Source organism: Salmo trutta, chromosome 9, assembly GCF_901001165.1.
Source record: "Salmo trutta chromosome 9, fSalTru1.1, whole genome shotgun sequence".
In the NCBI taxonomy this organism is placed as follows: domain Eukaryota; kingdom Metazoa; phylum Chordata; class Actinopteri; order Salmoniformes; family Salmonidae; genus Salmo; species Salmo trutta.
This window is the reverse complement of record NC_042965.1, coordinates 24,903,468-24,926,393: the sequence shown is the minus strand read 5'-3', so window position 1 is coordinate 24,926,393 and position 22,926 is coordinate 24,903,468. Positions and strand designations below refer to the sequence as shown.

At 44.0% G+C, this 22,926-nt stretch overlaps 1 protein-coding gene across 1 annotated transcript in view; it reads left to right on the top strand.

The window, feature by feature from the left end:
* The first annotated feature begins 1,638 nt into the window (after window positions 1-1,638).
* LOC115200279 (single-stranded DNA-binding protein 2) overlaps window positions 1,639-22,926 on the top strand; it is a 116,351-nt gene continuing 95,063 nt past the window's right edge. The window contains exon 1 of the mRNA XM_029763217.1: window positions 1,639-2,097. Coding sequence (XP_029619077.1) covers window positions 2,042-2,097 — 56 coding nt within the window. The 5' untranslated portion in view covers window positions 1,639-2,041. The remainder of the gene's footprint in view (window positions 2,098-22,926) is intronic.

Below are 22,926 nucleotides of genomic sequence, written 5' to 3'. Positions count from 1 at the left end.
GTCTCTCTCCTGGGGGATGAGGTTCACTAGATACAGGGAGGGAGGGAGGGAGGGAGGGTGCAGAGAGAGAGAGAGACAGAGGGTGCAGAGAGGAGGGGCACAAAGAGAGAGAGAGAGGAGGGGCATAAAGAGAGAGAGAGACAGTGTACAGAGAGAGAGAGAAAGAGAGAGAGAGGGAGAGAGAGGAGAGGAGAGCGAGAGAGAGGGGAGAGAGGAGAGAGAGAGGGATACAGAGAGAGAGAGAGGGTGCAGAGAGAGGACAGATAGAGTCAGACAGTGTGCATCCATTCCAACTGGGTCACATCGCTGGAGCATTACATAAGGGTAAACACTGCTGCCCTGTGCTGTGCCCTTGATAACACACATTCATACACACAAACACAAAGGCACACACACCCAAAGGCACAGATACAGGTGCACACACACACACACATTCATACACACAAACACAAAGGCACACACACCCAAAGGCACAGATACAGGTGCACACACACACACATACATACACACAAACACAAGAGGAGCAGTCCTTCTCCAGAGTCTACCCATTGGGATGCAGCACTTCATATTTTTCAGTTATGTACAGTACAGTACTAGGTCCAAATTTGCAGAGGCATTGAATCGAAAGCCATTTCTGTCTCTCAGTGGATTTGCAATAATTTTATCATGACAGTGTAGTGAACCCTGGATGTTAGCTTGCGGTCAGCATGACTTAGCGTTTCATCTCTTCCAAGATATATAGGCTACATTCTACAATACATAGGTTTCAGACCGGATAGCTCATTTTACTTTAGTGCCTCTACAGTAGGATCAGTGCTGTTTAAATCCCAGATAGAGATAGTAAGAAGGGTATTACGCAACTCCATTTATAGCCAACTGATGAGAAGGGACATATGAACAAATACGTCTGGGATCGTTTCTTTTCACAGCACTTTTGCTCCCAGTTACAGTAATTCACAAGGTGTCGACTTGAAGCATCTGAGAATGTGCAGTGATCTGTGCTATTGCCTTTCATGGATTGAACTGAAAACAACACAGACATGAGATGAGTAGCCTACCAATGTGGATTACTCAAAATGTAGCTATTGTGAGAATAATGCATTTCATTGTTAGTCTGACATTGTTTGGCTCACACATGCTTTTCTCCATGAGGAGTGGATACAACAGCAGGACAGAATGTTGTCTATCTCTAGCCACTGACCCTCTGTTTGCCCCTCTCTTCCCATTCTACACCCATTCTCAAGTTCAACATTGGCTATGTAATAGACCCATAATTCCAGTTCATATTTGTGAGGGTTGTTTGCGCAATGCGCTGTCTGTGCGTCGGTAGAGGGTGTGATTGTCTATAAAAGGAACAGCCAGTTGTTTAAAATCCTATTCGGACGGTTTCAAATCCCCCCTTGCACTGAGGGAGGAGAATGGAGGGAGGGAGTGCGGATGTGTGTGTGTGTGTGTGTGTCTGTCTGTGTGTGTGTAGAGTGTGTATGAGAAAGAGAGAGAGACTGTGCATGCTTGAGTTCTTCACTCTCTCTCTCTCTGTGTGTGTGTGTGTGTGTGTGTGTGTGTCTGTCTGTCTGTCTGTCTGTCTGTCTGTCTGTCTGTCTGTCTGTCTGTCTGTCTGTCTGTCTGTCTGTCTGTCTGTCTGTCTGTCTGTCTGTCTGTCTGTCTGTCTGTCTGTCTGTCTGTCTGTCTATCTGGGTGCGTGAGTTTGTGCTTCTCTGTGTGTAAATGTTCATGTGTGTGCGCCAGGGAGAGCCAGGCAGCACCTTTCCAACACACACACAGCCAAGGCAGGCGGAAGGACAGAGAAGCAAAGAGAGAGAGAGAGTGAGAGAGGCAGAGAGAGAGATGGGGGGGGTATTTGGAAGGGCGTGGCTAGCCAACTGTCAGTCACTAGCAGTTACCACAGAAAATGGGCGTGCTCAAATACCGGGACAACCAATGGTAAGCGACGCTGCTTGTGTCACCATGGTGACGGGGCTGTACCCAGGGAGGTTGTGATGGGTTGACAGGTGCGTGACAATCGGAGCTCTCTGCAAGCATGTACGCCAAAGGCAAGAGTAACAACGTGCCGTCCGACAGCCAAGCCAGAGAAAAGTAAGTTTTATTCTTGTGGGAGGGGGAGAAGGGGGGACCGCGGCAATGGGGAAAGTTCATGAGCGTCCGGGGCAGTCACACAAGGAGCTGCTATCGGAGAAGAGAGACATTGCAAGACTCAGAAGAGTCATGGATGGTGCTTTGCTAGGCGTATTGGCATGCTTTAAAAGTTGACCATGTACATTTCTTGATAAATTGATTACAATAGAACATGGTGAAATATATTGTATGCATGATGCTTGCCGACGTACATGGTCGTGGTTCTTAGATGAACATCTTTTGACACCAATGCTTCTTATCGTTCTACAGTTTGTCAGTTTAGCCTTGGCTATGCAAAACATTATAGGCTACTGGCTGTAGAGGTAGGAGTTGTAAAGAATAGCCTACGTTTTTCATGTTCAGTGGAGCTTTACGCATGCTTTCATGCCCACGTCGTGCATATTGTTGTCAGTGGAAGTTTTCTTTGCATTAGGTTGACAAGCAGGCAATACAATCGTTGTTAGTTCCATCAACCCATTGCATGCTACCTCGCAACACGCAGTAGCGTACCCTTTGTATATAGCCTCATTATTGGACAGACTTCTGTGACACAATGGACACAGAAGTCTGTCCAATAGCCAGCATAATGTGCAGCCGGTATCTGTAATCATTATTGTTAGGCTATCATTACCATTACCAAACCTTTTACTTGCATAGTGTACCCTACTGGTCAAGTTGCTTAAACAATAAGCTTTTGTACATTTTAGGAAAACGTATCACTAATAGGCTACTGGTTATAATGCATGCACGTTGAAACCGATGTGTTCTTTAGTTGAGCAAATAGTTCTCTCGTTGTCGCCGGTGCCCGGTGGCTTGTCTACTGTCACATAGGCAAAAAAATATGTAATTTCTGTTATGCAAAGACCTACAGTAGCCTCCGAATAAATTCTGAGGAATGTCTCTGTTGAGTGATCACAAAGTCGTGTCTAAAGACAAACATTTCCTGCGAGACAGACAGGAGAACTTGGTTAGGTCTACATTGTTGTTGTCGCATAAGTTATGTAATATTCTGCTTCACGAAAACACCGGACACACTCTTATACCAACGCATTCATGTAGGCCTATTCTAGGCTTTCTTCTAAGTGTTCATAAACGTCATGTTGGAAATGTAGTTTAATTTGAGCCAGTTTGCTCTAGTAGGAAAATAATCCTGCATTAACAGGACATTTTAATAATTATGCTGATTATACTTAATGGGAATTTTTGTAGGGGTTGTTACATTTTTCGTAAGTGAAAATCAAGTCTGAAATTTCAAAGTGGAAATGGCAAACTCCAGAAGCATTTTTAAACCTCAAATACACTATAATTGCAGGAATGTTCTCATGCAAGAGGGTGATCAAATTAAGATTTTACACCTGTATATAAGGCTGCGTTTACACAGGCAGCCCAATTCTGAACTTTTTTTCACTAATCAGATCAGCTCTGAAAATTAGTGGAAAAAATTATTGAGCTGCCTTTTTTCTTCTTCTGAATTATCTTAGATATGTTGGAAGACTTTCATAGTTTTGACGGCTTAAGCCTGCAACGACAGTGACTGAAAGCTTGAAACCGCTAATCGCCTACATCTGGTCTTGTGTGTATGTGTAAGGGAGAGGTGTGTGAGAGAGATGCACATGTAGCCTATTCTACACATTATTTCATTAGATTATGTTAATGGTTTAATTTTGGGCTAATACATGATTGCCAAAAATGTGGGTAAATGAAATATATTTCAGAGGCTAGTCTATAGAACAGTAATAGTTAGCCTACAGTGCTCAGATTGTTCACACCTGCTTTGGAAGTCACCGACTTGTTACAGGTGTGGACAGGTTCTCAGGGAAAGTAACCATCGGTTATGTTGGTCCCGGATGATAAGAGTCTGTTTGGTCTGATAAGATTAACCCACCAAGGGTTCAGTTCATAGCAGTAGACTATTTCTCACTTCAATACCATTAATTCAATTCTGTCTGCAGTAGGATGTCCAGACACATCCGCAGAGTCCCAGGTTTCAATGAGGAATCCTGAGAGCGGTCAGCAACAACACAAAGGGATGGATGGCACTGTACCCCGTAGCTCTATCTTTGCCTTATATGTCACTGAGAGAGAGAGAGAGACAGGAGAGAGAGAGATTCCTCATAGGGCTTCCTCTAGATAGGCCTGGACAAGACAAAGTTGTTGATAAATTGTGTGTGTGTGTTGGTAAGCCAGTCAGAATAGTACTAGATGTATGATTGTCCATGGTTTACCTATGGTACAGTACAGCCTAGCTCCCCTGGGACCTCATTAAACTACTGTACACACACATACATGTGTTAAATATAAGTGTGAAATACGTGTTCTTGTGAAAAATGCATACAGATTTCTTACATCTTGGAAATTGTTTGTTTACCTGTTCGAACTAAGAACACTTTGGTAAATGCAGAACTTAACATGGAAAGAAAGTCTCATGTGAACGAGAGATATAGGACAAGGGAGAGGAAGAGATGAACTGTAAAAGAGGAGAATAAAGAGGATGAGAAGAAGAAAGGACAGAAGAGAGGGAATTGCATGTTTTGTAGCACACAGTCCTACTGATCAGTGGGGTGTCGCTGTATCTGACACACAGTTCAGTCAGTACTGTCTTCTCTTCAGTTGTTTCTCATTTTTGCTACACAGCAGGAATCAGAGGCAGAGAGAAAAAGAGAGCAACAGATGCAGGGAGATTGAGGGAGAGAGAGAGAGAGAGCGAGGGACTGGGGGAATTTACTGGCTCATTAGTTTACAGCAGGGGTGTTGAACTCATTTTCCCTCGGGGGCCGCATTCGGTCTTCAATGATGTCCGGAGGGCCGCACTGACAATGTGTTATGTTTCCTAGTCCTCTAGCCATTTTATTTAGAATTTTCGATGCTTCCTGTCTAGTAATTATTAGAGAGCTGGACAGTCAAGAAACTGTATGAATATAGGAAAATAAATGTATCCATTAATATATACAGTTGAAAAGTTGGAAGTTTACATACACCTTAGCCAAATACATTTAAACTCAGTTTTTCACAATTCCTGACATTTATTCCAAATAACAATTCCCTGTTTTAGGTCAGTTAGGATCACCACATTATTTTAAGAATGTAAAATGTCAGAATAACAGTAGAGAGAGTGATTTATTTCTGCTTTTATTTATTTTCTCACATTCCCAGTGGGTCAGAAGTTTACATACACTCAATTAGTATTTGGTAGCATTGCCTTTAAACTGTTTAACTTGGATCAAACGTTTCGGGAAGCCTTCCACAAGCTTCCCATAATAAGTTGGGTGAATTTTGGCCCATTTCTCCTGACAGAGCTGGTGTAACTGAATCAGGTTTGTAGGCCTCCTTGCTCGCACACGCTTTTTCCGTTCTGCCCACACATTTTCTATTGGATTGAGGTCAGGGCTTTGTGATGGCCACTCCAAATCCGTGACTTTGGTGTCCTTAAGCCATTTTGCCACAACTTTGGAAGTATGCTTGGGGTCAATGTGTATTTGGAAGACCCATTTGTGACCAAGCTTTAACTTCCTGACTGATGTCTTGAGATGTTGCTTCAATATATCCACATAATTTTCCTGCCTCATGATGCCATCTATTTTGTGAAGTGCACCAGTCCTTCCTGCAGCCATGCACCCCCACAACATGATGCTGCCACCCACGTGCTTCACGGTTGGGATGGTGTTCTTCGGCTTGCAAGCCTCCCCCCTTTTCCTCCAAACATAACAATGGTCATTATGGCCAAACAGTTCTATTTTTGTTTCATCAGACGAGGACATTTCTCCAAAAAGTACGATCTTTGTCCCCATGTGCAGTTGCAAACCGTAGTCTGGCTTTTTTATGGTGGGTTTGAAGCAGTGGCTTCTTCCTTGCTGAGCGGCCTTTCAGGTTATGTCGATATAGGACTCGTTTTACTGTGGATATAGATACTTTTGTACCTGTTTCCTCCAGCATCTTCACAAGGTCCTTTGATGTTGTTCTGGGATTGATTTGCACTTTTCACACCAAAGTACGTTCATCTCTAGGAGACAGAACGCGTCTCCTTCCTGAGCGGTATGACGCCTGCGTGGTTCCATGGTGTTTATACTTGCGTACTATTGTTTGAACAGATGAACGTGGTACCTTCAGGCGTTTGGAAATTGCTCCCAAGGATGTACCAGACTTGTTGAGGTCTCCCATTTTTTTCGGAGGTCTTGGATGATTTCTTTTGATTTTCCCATCATGTCAAGCAAAGAGGCACCGAGTTTGAAGGTAGGCCTTGAAATACATCCACAGGTACACCTCCAATTGACTCAAATGATGTAAATTAGCCTATCAGAAGCTTCTAAAGCCATGACATCACTTTCTGGATTTTTCCAAGCTGTTTACTTAGTGTATGTCAACTTAGTGTATGTACACTTCTGACCCACTGGAATTGTGATACAGTGAATTATAAGTGAAATAATCTGTCTGTAAACAATTGTTGGAAAAATTACTTGTGTCATGCACAAAGTTGATGTCCTAACCGATTTGCCAGAACTATAGTTTGTTAACAAGACATTTGTGGAGTGGTTGAAAAACGAGTTTCAATGACTCCAACCGAAGTGTATGTAAACTTCCAACTTCAACTGTATATATTTTTTACTCAAACCACCCATGGGCCAGATTGGACCCCCATCGGCCTGTGGGCCATATGTTTGACACGCCTGGTTTACAGTGTTGTAGTATTGACATTCAAATGACTCCCTACAGAGACAGGGCCCTGGTGTCTAGCAGATGTAGCATGTGTATCACTGTGAAGGTGTGTGTCTAATACACCTATGCGTCTCTGTGCTGGGAACTGTTGATGAATGTTGTGTTCTCAGTACTGGGATCATGCTAGATGAAGTGGGAGTAAGGTCTGGTTTTTTCCACCCCTCTCTCTCTTTCTCTCTCTCCCCCCCTCTCTTCCCCCTCTCTCTCTCTCTCTCTCTCTCTCTCTCTCTCTCTCTATGCCTGATGTAATGACAAGTGACAGCACAGCACCACTGAACTGTACAAAAACTGTTCTGAGAGGACAAACCAGGGTCAAGTGCACTTCTTAGTGCCTGTTACAGAAAGTTTCAACATGGCTTGAAATGTTCACATCAGTTCAGTTTGAAAAGGTTTGTATTTGTATTTATTATGGATCCCCAGTAGCTGCTGCCAAAGCTGGGGTCCAGCAAAATTAAGGCAGTTTATACAATTTTAAAACATTACTATACATTCACAGATTTCACAACACACTGTGTGCCCTCAGGCCCCTACTCCACCACTACCACATATCTACAGTACTAAATCCATGTGTATGTATAGTGCATATGTTATCGTGTGTGTGTGTATACATGTGTCTGTGCCAATGTTTGTGTTGCTTCACAGTCCCCGCTGTTCCATAAGGTGTTTTTTTTTATCTGTTTTTTAAATCTAATTGTACTGCTTGCATCAGTTACTTGATGTGGAATAGAGTTCCATGTAGTCATGGCTCTATGTAATACTGTGCGCCTCCCATAGTCTGTTCTGGACTCGGGGACTGTGAAGAGACCTCTGGTGGCATGTCTTGTGGGATATGCATGGGTGTCTGAGCTGTTTGCCAGTAGTTTAGACAGACAACTTGGTGCATTCAACATGTCAATACCTCTCATAAATACAAGTAGTGATAAAGTCAATCTCTCCTCCACTTTCAGCCAGGAGAGATTGACATGCATATTATTAATATTAGCTCTCTGTGTACATCCAAGGGCCAGCCGTGCTTCCCTGTTCTGAGCCAATTACAATTTGTAAAAAGTCTTTTTTTGTGACACCTGACCACACGACTGAACAGTAGTCAAGGTGTGACAAAACTAGAGCCTGTAGGACCTGCCTTGTTGATAATGTTGTTAAGAAGGCACAGCATCACTTTATTATAGGCAGACTTCTCCCCATCTTAGCTACTACCGCATCAATATGTTTTGACCATGACAGTTTACAATCTAGTGTTACTCCAAGCAGTTCATCATCTCAACTCGCTCAATTTCCACATTATTTATTACAAGATTTAGTTGAGGTTTAGGGTTTAGTGAGTGTTTTGTTCCAAATACAATGCTTTTAGGTTTAGAAATATTTAGGGCTAACTTATTCCTTGCCACCCACTCTGAAACTAACTGCAGCTCTTTGTTGAGCGTTGCAGTCATTTCAGTTGCTGTAGTAGCTGACGTGTATAGTGTTGAGTCATCCGCATACATAGAAACTCTGGCTTTACTCAAAGCCAGTGGCATGTCATTTGTAAAAATTGGAGAAAAAAAAACAAGGGGCCTAAGCAGCTACCCTGGGGAATTCCTGATTCTAACTGGATTATATTTGATAGGTTTCCATTAAAGAACACCCTCTGTGTTCTGTTAGACAAGTAACTCTTTATCCACATTATAGCAGGGGTGTAAAGCCATAACACATACGTTTTTTCAGCATCAGACTATGATCAATAATGTCAAAAGCTGCACTGAAGTCTAACAAGACAGCCCCCACAATAATTGTATCATCAATTTCTCTCAGACAATCATCAGTCATTTGTGTAAGTGCTGTGCTTGTTGAGTGTCCTTCCCTATAAGCATGCTGAAATTCTGTTGTCAATTTGTTTACTGTAAAATAGCATTGTATCTGGTCAAACACATTTTTTCCCAGAAGTTTACTAAGGGTTTGTAACAGGCTGATTTCCATTTAGATTATCAGACCCCAGTGGCTTGTCATTGTTGATAGACAACAATACTTTTTTCACCTCTTCCACACTGACTTTATGGAATTCAAATGTACAAATCTTGTCTTTCATAATTTGGTCCAATATACTTGGATGTGTAGTGTCAGCGTTTGTTGCTGGCATGTCATCCCTAAGTTTGCTTATCTTGCCAATGAAAAAGTAATTAAAGTAGTTTGCAATATCAGTGGGCTTTATGATGAATGAGCCATCTGATTCAATGAATGAAGGAGCCGAGTTGCTTTTTTACTATAATTCTTTATATAATTTGTCTTTGTTTCATAGTGTAGTTTCTTTATATTTAGTTTAGTCACATCATTTCTTAATTTGCAGTACGTTTGCCAATAAGTTGGGCTGCCAGACTTAATTGCCATACCTTTTACCTCATCCCTCTCAACCATACAATTTTTCAATTCCTCATCAATCCAAGGGGATTTAACAGTTTTTACAGTCATTTTCTTAATGGGTGCGTGCTTATCAGTAACTGGAATAAATAGTTTCATAAATGCGTCATGTGCAGCATCTGGTTGCTCCTCATTACATACCACAGACCAGCAAATATTCTTTACATCATCAACATATGAATCACTTCAAAACTTTTTGTATGACCTCTTATACACTATATTAGGCCCAGCCTTTGGAACTTTGGTTTTCCTAGATATGGCTATTATATTGTGATCACTACATCCTATAGATTTGGATACTGCTTTAAAGCAAATATCTGCAGCGTTAGTAAAGATGTGATCAATACATGTTGATGATTTAATTACTGTGCTGTTTGTAACTACCCTGGTAGGTTGACTGACAACCTGATCCAGGTTGCGGGCACTGGTTACAGTTAGAATTATTTTCCTGATTGGGCAGCTTGATGATAGCCAGTCAATATTTAAATCACCCAGAAAATATACTTCTCTGTTGATATCACATGCATTTCACACATATTATCCAGATACTGACTGTTAACACTTGGTGGTCTATAGCTGCTTCCCACAAGAATGGGCTTTAGGTGAGGTAGATGAACCTGTAACCGTATTACTTCAACAGTATTTAACATTAGATCGTCTCTAAGCTTTACAGGAATGTGGTTCTGAATATAGACCGCAACACCGCCTCTGTTGGCATTTCTGTCTTTTCGGTAGATGTTATAACCATGTATTGCTACCACTGTATCATCAAAGGTATTATCTATGTGAGTTTCAGAGATAGTCAGAATATGAATGTCATCTGTTACAAGCAAGTTATTGACTACATGGACCTTGTTTCTTAGGCTACAAATGTTAATATGGACTATTTTTAGCACTTTTCTGGGTTGCTTGATTGTTTTTAATGCTTTACTGGGAAGCTTATCAAAGTAGACTTACTCATGTTATTTACGTTGGAGCTGATAGTGCAGGGTGAGCTGCATAAAGTGGTCTTCCTACTATTGCACACCTCCTCAGTGCTAACAGTGTAACTCTGGTTTATAGGCTCATGATTACTGCTTACAATAACTGGAGGATAAACAGATGTATTCGGTGCAGTTAGGGGTACATAAATGAAATTACTTACATTGTGTTTGCCAATGCCCCTAAGATCATGTACATTTGATGCAGCATTATGACGACTCATTGTCACAATGGTACGGATTAACTGAGCTGGTCTTGGATCATTTACCAGTCATTGTTTCAACACAGCCTTGAAATGCGTGGACAGAGTCCAGGAGCCAAGATGACTTGGGTGGACTCCGTCATTCTTGTAAAGTATCTTCTGTTTCCAGAAGGTGTCAAAGTTATCAATAAAAGTGACTCCAGCAGAGCTACAGTAGTCTTTTAGCCAGATGTGTAATGCCAGTAGTCTGCTGAATCTTTCACACCCGCGGCCCAACGATGGTGCTGGACCTGAAATTATTGGCTGTTTTTTGGAGTCTTTTAATGCTAAAGTCAGTTCTTTCAAATCCATTTTCAAATGTTCCGAGCTAGCCCTCCTGATGTTGTTTTACCCCACATGGACTACGACAATGTCAGCTCCCGGCATCTGTGGTAGAACAGTGAGAAACAGCCTTGTTATGTCCTGTACTCATGCTCCTGGGTAGCACAGGGTTTTTGCCTTGGGGACCGAGATGTTTCTCACCATAGAGCTGCCTATGATGACAGCTGGTGATGTTGAATGGGCCGGTCTCTCAGACAGCCTCACGGTCTGGTGAGGCTGGGAGCTCCGAGGATCTGAACCTGAGGAAGAAGCCGAGGATGAAGATGCAGGTACCTCCGGGTCTGATCTTGATTGGGAAGCCACCACGGACGAACGCACCGGAACCTCTGGATCCAGGGAGGCAAAGCTGTTTCTGGTCTGTGTCAGTTCCGGGCTCAATATCTCCATGGAGACCCCTGTTGCCAGAGGACGCCTTCTTCACTTTCCATAGCGAGTGACGTACCTCCATGGCAGGTTGGTTGGGTCGAGATCAGCTCCGTTCTCCAGGGAAGGGGGAGGCCCTTTCGGGGATGGAACCCTGCCTAGCACCGGCCGGTCGGCTGTGGAGAGCTGACACGGCGGCGAAACTTCCACTAGACCAGAGCGGCATCTGGCTACTGGGGTGGAAGAAAATGAAAAGGTAGGTGGCCATGGGTTCCCCAGTAGCTTATGTAGGTTTGCTACTTGCTTTCTAAGAGTAGCTACTTCGCTCCTGTAGTCCTCCGCAAGCAAGCAGTTGCTACATTGAAAGTCAAATCAAATCAAATCAAATCAAATGTATTTATATAGCCCTTCGTACATCAGCTGAAATCTCAAAGTGCTGTACAGAAACCCAGCCTAAAACCCCAAACAGCAAGCAATGCATGTGAAAGAAGCACGGTGACTGGGAAAAACTCCCTAGGAAAAACTCCTGAGAAAGGCCAAAAACCTAGGAAGAAACCTAGAGAGGAACCAGGCTATGAGGGGTGGCCAGTCCTCTTCTGGCTGTGCCGGGTGGATATTATAACAGAACATGGTCAAGATGTTAAAATGTTCGTAAATGACCAGCATGGTCAAATAATAATAATCATAGTAGTTGTCGAGGGTGCAACAAGCACGTCCGGTGAACAGGTCAGGGTTCCATAGCCGCAGGCAGAACAGTTGAAACTGGAGCAGCAGCATGGCCAGGTGGACTGGGGACAGCAAGGAGTCATCATGCCAGGTAGTCCTGAGGCATGGTCCTAGGGCTCAGGTCCTCCGAGAGAAAGAAAGAAAGAGAGAATTAGAGAGAGCATATTTACATTCACACAGGACACCGGATAAGACAAGAGAATACTCCAGATGTAACAGACTGACCCTAGCCCCCCGACACATAAACTACTGCAGCATAAATACTGGAGGCTGAGACAGGAGGGATCAGAAGACACTGTGGCCCCATCCGATGATACCCCCGGACAGGGCCAAACAGGCAGGATATAACCCCACCCACTTTGCCAAAGCACAGCCCCCACACCACTAGAGGGATATCTACAACCACCAACTTACCGTCCAAAGACAAGGCCGAGTATAGCCCACAAAGATCTCCGCCACGGCACAACCCAAGGGGGGGCGCCAACCCAGACAGGAAGACCACGTCAGTGGCTCAACCTACTCAAGTGACGCACCCCTCCCATGGACGGCATGGAAGAACACCAGTAAGTCAGTGACTCAGCCCCTGTAAAAGGGTTAGAGGCAGAGAATCCCAGTGGGAAGAGGGGAACCGACAAGGCAGAGACAGCAAGGGCGGTTCGTTGCTCCAGCCTTTCCGTTCACCTTCACACTCCTGGGCCAGACTATACTTAATCATAGGACCTACTGAAGAGATAAGTCTTCAGTAAAGACTTAAAGGTTGAGACTGAGTCTGCGTCTCTCACATGGGTAGGCAGACCATTCCATAAAAATGGAGCTCTAAAGGAGAAAGCCCTACCTCCAGCCGTTTGCTTAGAAATTCTAGGGACAATTAGGAGGCCTGCGTCTTGTGACCGTAGTGTACGTGTAGGTATGTACGGCAGGACCAAATCGGAAAATAGGTAGGAGCAAGCCCATGTAATGCTTTGTAGGTTAGCAGTAAAACCTTGAAATCAGCCCTTGCCTTAACAGGAAGCCAGTGTAGGGAGGCTAGCACTGGAGTAATATGATCAAATTTTTTGGTTCTAGTCAGGATTCTAGCAGCCGTATTTAGCACTAACTGAAGTTTGTTTAGTGCTTTATCCGGGTAGCCGGAAAGTAGAGCATTGCAGTAGTCGAGCCTAGAAGTAACAAAAGCATGGATTAATTTTTCTGCGTCATTTTTGGACAGAAAGTTTCTGATTTTTGCAATGTTACGTAGATGGAAAAAAGCTGTCCTTGAAGCAGTCTTGATATGTTCTTCAAAAGAGAGATCAGGGTCCAGAGTAACGCCGAGGTCCTTCACAGTTTTATTTGAGACGACTGTACAACCATCCAGATTAATTGTCAGATTCAACAGAAGATCTCTTTGTTTCTTGGGACCTAGGACAAGCATCTCTGTTTTGTCCGAGTTTAAAAGTAGAAAATTTGCAGCCATCCACTTCCTTATGTCTGAAACACAGGCTTCTAGCGAGGGCAATTTTGGGGCTTCACCATGTTTCATTGAAATGTACAGCTGTGTGTCGTCCGCATAGCAGTGAAATTTAACATTATGTTTTCGAATGACATCCCCAAGAGGTAAAATATATAGTGAAAACAATAGTGGTCCTAGAAGTCCACGTGGTCCACATTGTCCCGGAACAAAGCAAAGTAAACGCAGCTCCTGCAACGTTGGAAACGTTCAATAGCGGCCTCCATTTGAGACCGCTGAGCCAGCTAGGCTAGCTGGGCTTTCGCGTCTCTCCCGGCTTATACGTAATCTGGCAGGATCCCGGGACAGATAGCAGCGCTCACAGCAATTTAGCCCAACAGAGCCACAGGATTCAAAATAAAATAAAAGTATATAAAAACACTGTCAGCTTTTAAACCAAGGTCTTTAGTTCAGGTTTCAGTGTTCGACAGGTTTCAGTTTGAATATGTTTGCTCCTGTCCGGTGTCTATGACTGAGACCCAAGGTTATAAACCAAGTATTCTTCCTTTGAAACAAAAGAATGCAATTGAAACACCCTCCCTCGGTACACTGTTACATTCCTTTAGTATAATTTGCTTAGGGAAGAGTTTTCCTTGGTTGAATTCAGCTGCTGTTGATCAGAGCGTCATGGCACTTGTATGATGTAGAATTGTGATTGAAATGTAACTTGTTAAAGCTGTATCCATGCTTGCTGGCTATCTCAATGTTGCTTGGTTAGCTTATTTTGTGCTTGACTGAGTGACTGAAGTTTCGCTTGGTGAATCAGACCGGTGCTTGTTCCATTCATCTGAAAACCTCTGCAGACTAGCGTGCAAACAAATAAAAAAAAGAAGCATAGCTGCGGGAAAATTGTTCTTGCATGTGCTATAGATCTATAACAGTCTGCTAATTCAGGGCTACTTTTGTTTATTAAAACTTTATTTTAATTCCGATTTTTCAAGGGGTACTGCAGTACCCTCAGCACCCCTACTCACTGTCTCTGGATCCTCGCCTTGTCGCATTGTTTCACACACACACACAGTTTCTTTCCATCTCCTGGCTTAGACACAGGCACGTGAGACACCTCCTGCTCCTGGCAGGAAGCAGCCAACACAGCATCGCTCCTGACTGAGGCGGAGCAGTGCATGCTGGGAGTGTTTATCCTCTCTTACAGAGCCAGTTCTGGCTGCCACAGACAGCACTGAAACATCACAATATGCCTCAGGAGCTGCTCAGTGTACCTGGAGGATCCTTACTGTAGGCCATTCAGTGCACGACAGATACTGATTTAGCTACGTAGTCTCCTGCTGGCTGCCACTCTCCTGTCTCTGACAATAAGTCACAGGACAGAACTGCACTGAAACATTCCCAGATGCAGGTGCTTGAAATATCAGTCTACCTATCCATGTTTAACACTGAAATCAGTTGAAAGATGCTGGGTGCTTAGTCTAAGTTGGAGAGTATATGTAAGAATTGTTTTACATTTTAGTCATTCAGCAGACGCTCTTATCCAGAGCGACTTACAGGAGAAACTAGGGTGAGTGCCTTGCTCAATGGCACATTTTCACCTAGTCGACTCAGGGATTCAAACCAGCAAACTTTTGGTTCCTGGCCCAACACTCTTAACCACTAGGCTAGTGACAGGTGAGTTATTTTGCACGGAAGAAAAATAAGGAATGAGAGATGAGTGAGTGAATGATCATGAGAAAGAAAAGCGAGAAGAAAGAAAAGCATAGAGAGAAGAAAGCTTCTCTGTGTGCTTGAGGTCAGATGAGGGTCAGATGAGGGTAGCTGGTGTCCTGGAGGACCTCATGGTCTGATGCTTTCTAATGGCTGCTCATCTGACCCCAGCACTTAACACACATCTCCCACTCATAGATCGCTTACGCTGGGAAGTGACCACACCTGATTCTGCTGGCCAAGGTTCAGACAGAACTCATGTAAAAACATCGGTGAAAGACCCTACAGACCCTGAGGGCTTTAGCACCAGTTAATCTCTCCTCTGCTAGGTCAATTGAGAATATATTGTAGAGCTAATAGCTTATCTGCTCTCTTGACGACAACAGAGAGAATTGTCACCTAATCAATATTGAAGCAGATTGCGTTCTTCATTTCATCTGTTGCATTATTTTACATTATTTTACATTATGAAGCTTACCGTTCCCCAGAACAGTTGAGCCAGTCATGTGTTTGTTTGTAAATAGCACAACAGGAGACAGCAGGTGCTGGTGAGTCCATAGCGTTCTATATCTATTAGAGTCTCTGTTGTGCTGCACACATGAGGTCATGCAGTTACATTCATTACTAAATGTTTGCCGTCAGATAACTTATAATGGCTTTCTGACATAACTCAACCAGAGCTCTTTGAGTTATCTGTACAGCTGCCATTTTTCCCTGTGCTTCCTACTAGCATTTTTTTCTCCTCCGTTATTCTCCCTTCTGCTCTTCAGAAAAATATGCATCACAACTTTGTTCATTTGCACAATTTCTCATGTTCACTTTTGCTTGGAAATGTCCTCACTCACCCGAAATTGACATTCGGTAGCTACTAGCTATGCTTGTATAACTTTATGAGCTGGATTTGCCTGTCTTTGCAATTCGTTTATGTTCGTTTTTGCTCGTTAGCATTTAGTTAACAGCGTCTCCTGTGAATTCACTATTATTTTGTGCAAATTTTATTAGCATTCTCGTGATAGAGGCCCAATGGGTTTTTCTTACGTTTTTAGCACCCCTTGTGTGCCATGCCGGTAATACCGTAAATCCCGGGACGAGAGACGTATGACGATCCGAAAATTTGGATACAGCCCAAGCCTAATTTAGACACACAGATATGAGGGACTATAAAAGCCATGATTGTCTAAATGTTTTAATCCACCGGCCCCTCAGATTAGCGCCAATCTCGGATTACAAAATCAAAGTCAAAGAAAAACCCTGTATCTGACATGGCCCACAAAGCCTCTGCAAATATCAGTGATGACAACATGACAAGGCTTTGGCAGAAAACACTAGTAGTCTGCTGTATAGCCTCCTAAAGTCCTCTTTTATCTGTAGAGAGCCCTCCTTGTCTTTCCATCGTGTTACCTGCTAAAGATGTACAGCAACTATCAAAGCAGCTGCGTCTTACTGAGCTCTAACAGGGAGTCAGCCCTTGATCAACAGACAGAACAGGGAGGCAATGTTTCACTCAGCAAAGAAGACCCCACATCACATCAGGCATCCTCACGGGACGTCTCGTGGTCCTTCGGACGTGACACAAGCCCTTTGTCTCTATCAGATAGCATGAAAGTACGAGGGATAAGAAGGCATAGGATCCTGAAAGTCTTTATTCTCTCCCTTCAAAAGATGGAGAACGGATGACTGAGTTTATCACCCAGCACATCCCTCAGGACCCCGGGGGCATCCCAGAACACGCCTGTTTTAATTAGACACACTCTGACTCTCTCTCCTCCTTTCTGCCTCCCGTAAGTCCTCTCTTTGACTCTCTCCCCCTCTCTGCCTCCGGTAGCTCATCTCTCCTCCTCTCTGCCTCCGGTAGCTCATCTCTCCTCCTCTCTGCCTCCAGTAACCCTTCTCTCTGACTATCTCTCTCTCCTCCTCTCTGTCTCCGGTAACTCCTCTCTCTGACTCTCTCCTCCTCTCTGTCTCCGGTAACTCCTCTCTCTGACTCTCTCCCCCTCTCTGTCTCCGGTAACTCCTCTCTCTGACTCTCCTCCTCTCTGTCTCCGGTAACTCCTCTCTCTGACTCTCTCCCCCTCTCTGTCTCCGGTAACTCCTCTCTCTGACTCTCTCCTCCTCTCTGTCTCCGGTAACTCCTCTCTCTGACTCTCTCCCCCTCTCTGCCTCCGGTAACTGCTCTCTCTGACTCTTCCCTCCTCTCTGCCTCCGGTTACTCCTCTCTCTGACTCTCTCCCCCTCTCTGTCTCCGGTAACTCCTCTCTCTGACTCTCTCCCCCTCTCTGTCTCCGGTAACTCCTCTCTCTGACTCTCTCCTCCTCTCTGTCTCCGGTAACTCCTCTCTCTGACTCTCTCCCCCTCTCTGCCTCCGGTAACTCCTCTCTCTGACTCTCTCCTCCTCTCTGCCTCCGGTAACTCCTCTCTCTGACTCTCTCCCCCTCTCTGTCTCCGGTAACTCCTCTCTCTGAATCTCTCCCCCTCTCTGTCTCCGGTAACTCCTCTCTCTGAACTCTCTCCTCCTCTCTGTCTCCGGTAACTCCTCTCTCTGAACTCTCTCCTCCTCTCTGTCTCCGGTAACTCCTCTCTCTGACTCTCTCCTCCTCTCTGTCTCCGGTAACTCCTCTCTCTGACTCTCTCCTCCTCTCTGTCTCCGGTAACTCCTCTCTCTGACTCTTCCCTCCTCTCTGCCTCCGGTAACTCCTCTCTCTGACTCTTCCCTCCTCTCTGCCTCCGGTAACTCCTCTCTCTGACTCTCTCCTCCTCTCTGTCTCCGGTTACTCCTCTCTCCGACTTTCTCCTCCTCTCTGGTTTTGGCAGGAAGTTTTGTGTGCCCCACGGTGACACTAAATGCACAGTAACCATGGTATGGACGCTCCAGCACAGCGTTTCCTGTAACCCCAGAACAGACTACAAGTAAACGCAGCGGAAAGCACACACACAACAAGAGATCAGTCAGGGAAACCCACAGTTGTCTGTTGTATTTTATCTTGTTTGCTTATCTTGCTTTTATACTTCTTAATTAGATAGCTTGTATCTTCATGTCTCTTCTATTGTGTTTCTTATTCAGCATGTCAAATATTTGGGTGTTGTACGAGTGTCTGTCTAGTATGTTCAATGTTGCTGTGTGTGCATTATGTGCGTGTGCCCGCATAGCCCGAAAATATTGTTCTGGCGATTCTCACAAAGAAACTTCACTGGGAGGAAGGATGTTTGATATGCTTTTTACATTTGTAACGCTATTTCTTGGGGTGAAAATTGTGAAAGGGGCCATTTTAGGCTGTTTTTAGACCTATACATGCGAGATGTAAGACCCAATGATCCGTAAACCATACATGATACAGACAACACCTGTAATGGTTCCCTCTGGAACTTTCATTGCGCACACCTGGCCCTTATTCCCACTGATTGTATTTGTATATATGTGCCCTTTGTTCACCATGGTGCTGTTGATTATTGTTACAATGTCCGTTGGTGCGTGTGAGTACCTGTGCTGTGTGTTTTTGGCTTTCGTGCCCTTGTGGATTGTGCAGATGATTACGGGTCTCGTCATTGGGTGTTATTTATTCAAGGTACTCCTCACTCTTTTGCTTGGGGTCTTCGTCCCCATGCCTTTACACGGTACGCCGTAATTTGGGTAAGAAATAAAAAAAACTATTACGCATTCCTGCGCCTGTCTCCCAGATCTTGGTGCCATTATACTCCTAATTGTTTGCTCTAAAATATGGAGTACCGCTACATTCTGTAATACAATTTTCCACATCAATTTATTCGACATTAAAACTATTAATATCCCAAAAGTACCCTTTTTTTTTTTTTTACATATTGTTTTATACAATAGACTCTACAAGTTCATCACATTTCCAGAGTGTGCTTTCTGCTACTGTTAAAGTTATGATAAATGTTATGAGCACCACCAACACAGTGAATGGGAAAATGGATTCAAAGGGAACTCCCTCTGCTGGTGATTTGCTGAATATGCAGGAGGGCTGTGATTGGTTAATGACTTATAATGTCAATTTCAGGGCACTTTCAAAAGCAGCAGAGAGCCCACTCTGAAAATGTGATGTTTGAAGAGTATATTGTTCCAAACAATATGCCTAAAAATAAGCTACACATCAATCAATCAAATGTATTTATAAAGCCCTTCTTACATCAACTGATGTCACAAAGTGCTGTACAGAAACCCAGCCTAAAACCCCAAACAGCAAGCAATTCAGGTGTAGAAGCACAGTGGCTAGGAAAAACTCTCTAGAAAGGCCAGAACCTAGGAAGAAACCTAGAGAGGAACCAGGCTCTGAGGGTTGGCCAGGCCTCTTCTGGCTGTGCCGGGTGGATATTATAACAGAACATTGCCAAGATGTTCAAATGTTCATAGATGACCAGCAGGGTCAAATAATAATAATCACAGTGGTTGTCAAGGGTGCAACAATAAAAGGCCAATTTAAAATGTGGAGTTTTGTCACACAACACAATGCCACAGATATCTCAAGTTTTGAGGGAGAGTGTAATTGGCATGCTGACTGCAGGAATGTCCACCATTTGAACGTTCATTTCTCTACCATAAGCTACCGCCAACGTCGTTTTTGAGAATTTGGCAGTACATCCAGACCATGTGTAACCACGCCAAACCAGGACCGGGGTTGGGGGGACGGGGTGCTGAAAAGTATTTCTGTCTCTAATAAAGCTCTTTTGTGGGCCTATGCTCTCCCAGGTACCCCTGCCCAGTCATGTGAAATCCATAGATTAGGGCCTAATTAATTAATTTCAATTGACTGATTTCCTTATAAACTCAGCAAAAAAAGAAACGTCCCTTTTTCAGGACCCTGTCTTTCAAAGATAATTTGTAAAAATCCAAATAACTTCACAGATCTTCATTGTAAACACTGTTTCCCATGCTTGTTCAATGAACCATAAACAATTAATGAACCTGTGGAACGGTCGTTAAGACACTAACAGCTTACAGACGGTAGGCAATTAAGGTCACAGTTATGAAAATTTAGGACACTAAAGAGGCTTTTCTACAGACTCTGAAAAACACCAAAAGAAAGATGCCCAGAGTCCCTGCTCATCTGCGTGAACGTGCCTTAGGCATGCTGCAAGGAGGCATGAGGGCTGCAGATGTGGCCAGGGCAATAAATTGCAATGTCCGTACTGTGAGATGCCTAAGACAGCGCTACAAGGAGACAGGACGGACAGCTGACCGTCCTCGCAGTGGCAGACCACGTGTAACAACACCTGCACAGGATCGGTACATCCAAACATCACACCTGCAGGACAGGTACAGGATGGCAACAACAACTGCCCGAGTTACACCAGGAATGCACAATCCCTCCATCAGTGCTCAGACTGTCCGCAATAGGCTGAGGGAGGCTAGACTGAGGGCTTGTAGGCCTGTTGTAAGGCAGGTCCTCACCAGACATCACCGGCAACAACGTTGCCTATGGGCACAAACCCACCGTCTCTGGACCAGACAGGACTGGCAAAAACTGCTCTTCACTGATGAGTCGTGGTTTTGTCTCACCAGGGGTGATGGTCGGATTTGCGTTTATCGTTGAAGGAATGAGCATTACACCGAGGCCTGTACTCTGGAGCAGGATCGATTTGGAGGTGGAGGGTCCGTCATGGTCTGAGGTGCTGTGTCACAGCATCATCGGACTGAGCTTGTTGTCATTGCAGGCAATCTCAACGCTGTGCGTTACAGGGAAGACATCCTCCTCCCTGATGTGGTACCCTTCCTGCAGGCTCATCCTGACATGACCCTCCAGCATGACAATGCCACCAGCCATACTGCTCGTTCTGTGCGTGATTTCCTGCAAGACAGGAATGTCAGTGTTCTGCCATGGCCAGCGACGAGCCCGGATCTCAATCCCATTGAGCACGTCTGGGACCTGTTGGATCGGAGGGTGAAGGCTAGGGCCATTCCCCCAAGAAATGTCCGGGAACTTGCAGGTGCCTTGGTGGAAGAGTGGGGTAACATCTCACATCAAGAACTGGCTAATCTGGTGCAGTCCATGAGGAGGAGATGCACTGCAATACTTAATGCAGCTGGTGGCCACACCAGATACTGACGGTTACTTTTGACCCCCTCTTTGTTCAGGGACACATTATTCCATTTCTGTTAGTCACATGTCTGTGGAACTTGTTCAGTTTATGTCTGTTGTTGAATCTTGTTATGCTCATACAAATATTTACACATGTTAAGTTTGATGAAAATAAACACAGTTGACAGTGAGAGGATGTTTCTTTTTTTGCTGAGGTTTTTGAACTGTAACTCAGTAAAATCTTTGAAATTGTTGCATGTTGCATTTATATTTTTGTTCAGTATAAATCAAAAAGGGTACTTTAGAGATATTAATATTTTTTATGTTGAATTAATTAATGTTAAACATTGTATTTCAGAATGTAGACATACTCCATATGTTAGAGAACACTATAAGGAGAATAATGACACCCAGATGTTGTCTGTATCATGTACGGTTCACAGATCATAGGATCTTACAGGAGGCATGTATAGTTCTAAAAAGGGCCTAAAATGGCCACCTTTATTATGAATTTCTCAAAAATGGTTTGTGATACTTGAAACAAATGTAAATAGCAATTAAAAATCCTTCCTCCCAATACATTTTTTTATATGAGAATTGCGAGAACAATCTGAGATACAAAATGTATTTTCGGCCATGCTGGCGTGGAATCACCCTATACTCTATGCTGCTGTTGTTACTGAGCTCCTGTTCTCTCTCTCTCTCTCTCTCTCTCTCTCTCTCTCTCTCTCTCTCTCTCTCTCTGTCTCTCTCTCTCTGTCTCTCTCTCTCTCTCTCTTTCTCTCGCTCTCTCTCTCTCTGTCTCTCTCTCTCTCTCTCTCTCTCTCTCTCTCTGTCTCTCTCTCTCTCTCTCTCTCTCTCTCTCTCTCTGTCTCTCTCTCTGTCTCTCTCTCTCTCTCTCTCTCTCTCTCTCCTACAGCAGTGGAGTTTGTAGGCCTGTATCCTCTGATATTTCCTCCATCATTGATATGCAAGCAGCATCGCCCAGGCACTAGCGCAAGGTTAAGCATGTGTGACGGCCAGGCTTAGGAATTGCCTCAGTCTCGCTTGCTCTCTCTCTCGCTCTTTCTCCCTCCCTCTATCTCCCCTCTCCATCTCTCCCTCTTCTCACTCGGTCTCTCTTATTCTCTCTCTCTCTCTTCCCCCCTCTCTATCTCTCCATCTCTCTCTCTCTCTCTCGCTTTCCTTCCTCCCTCTCTCTTGCTATTTCATTTTCATCATCTGTGTTAGAGTGTGAGGCCACAGAGTTCTTCCTTTTAATCATCCATAAATGTACCTTCCTACCCTCTCATCTTACATTACAACATACATATTACTGCCACTGAACCTTTTAAAGTCCTATATGACATTTTCTCCCCTCTGAACACAGGGCTGTATATTTCTCTGTCTAGGACTTAAATGGCTGGCAGAGCGCTTGGCATTTATAGGATCCCCTTAATGTTATTTCCCAATCAGAGAGAGAAGCAGGAGAGGTTGGGATGACATCATAGACAGATCTCAGTTTAAGTTGGGCAACACTGGGTTTGTTTGTGACGACTGTCTGCCTCAACTTTCAATATCACTGGTAGTACAGGAATAAGGTCATAGATGGGCATTATATTTCCTACAGGCTGAAATAAAAGCGTCTATAGAGCTAATATTGTTATTGCTATCATCATTCCCAGGATGTAATTATTCAGTAGAACGTAACTAACCGGCATTAGAACAACAACATATAGCCCTTAACAGCTTTTAGTATCTGTTGTTCTTGGTGGTAGTGTTACGTTGTGTGAGTTCAACAATATCTCTAAAACTATCGGAGCTTGGGAGCTAGCAGGAAAATGTTCCAGCCGCCACATTCCAGGTCTGAC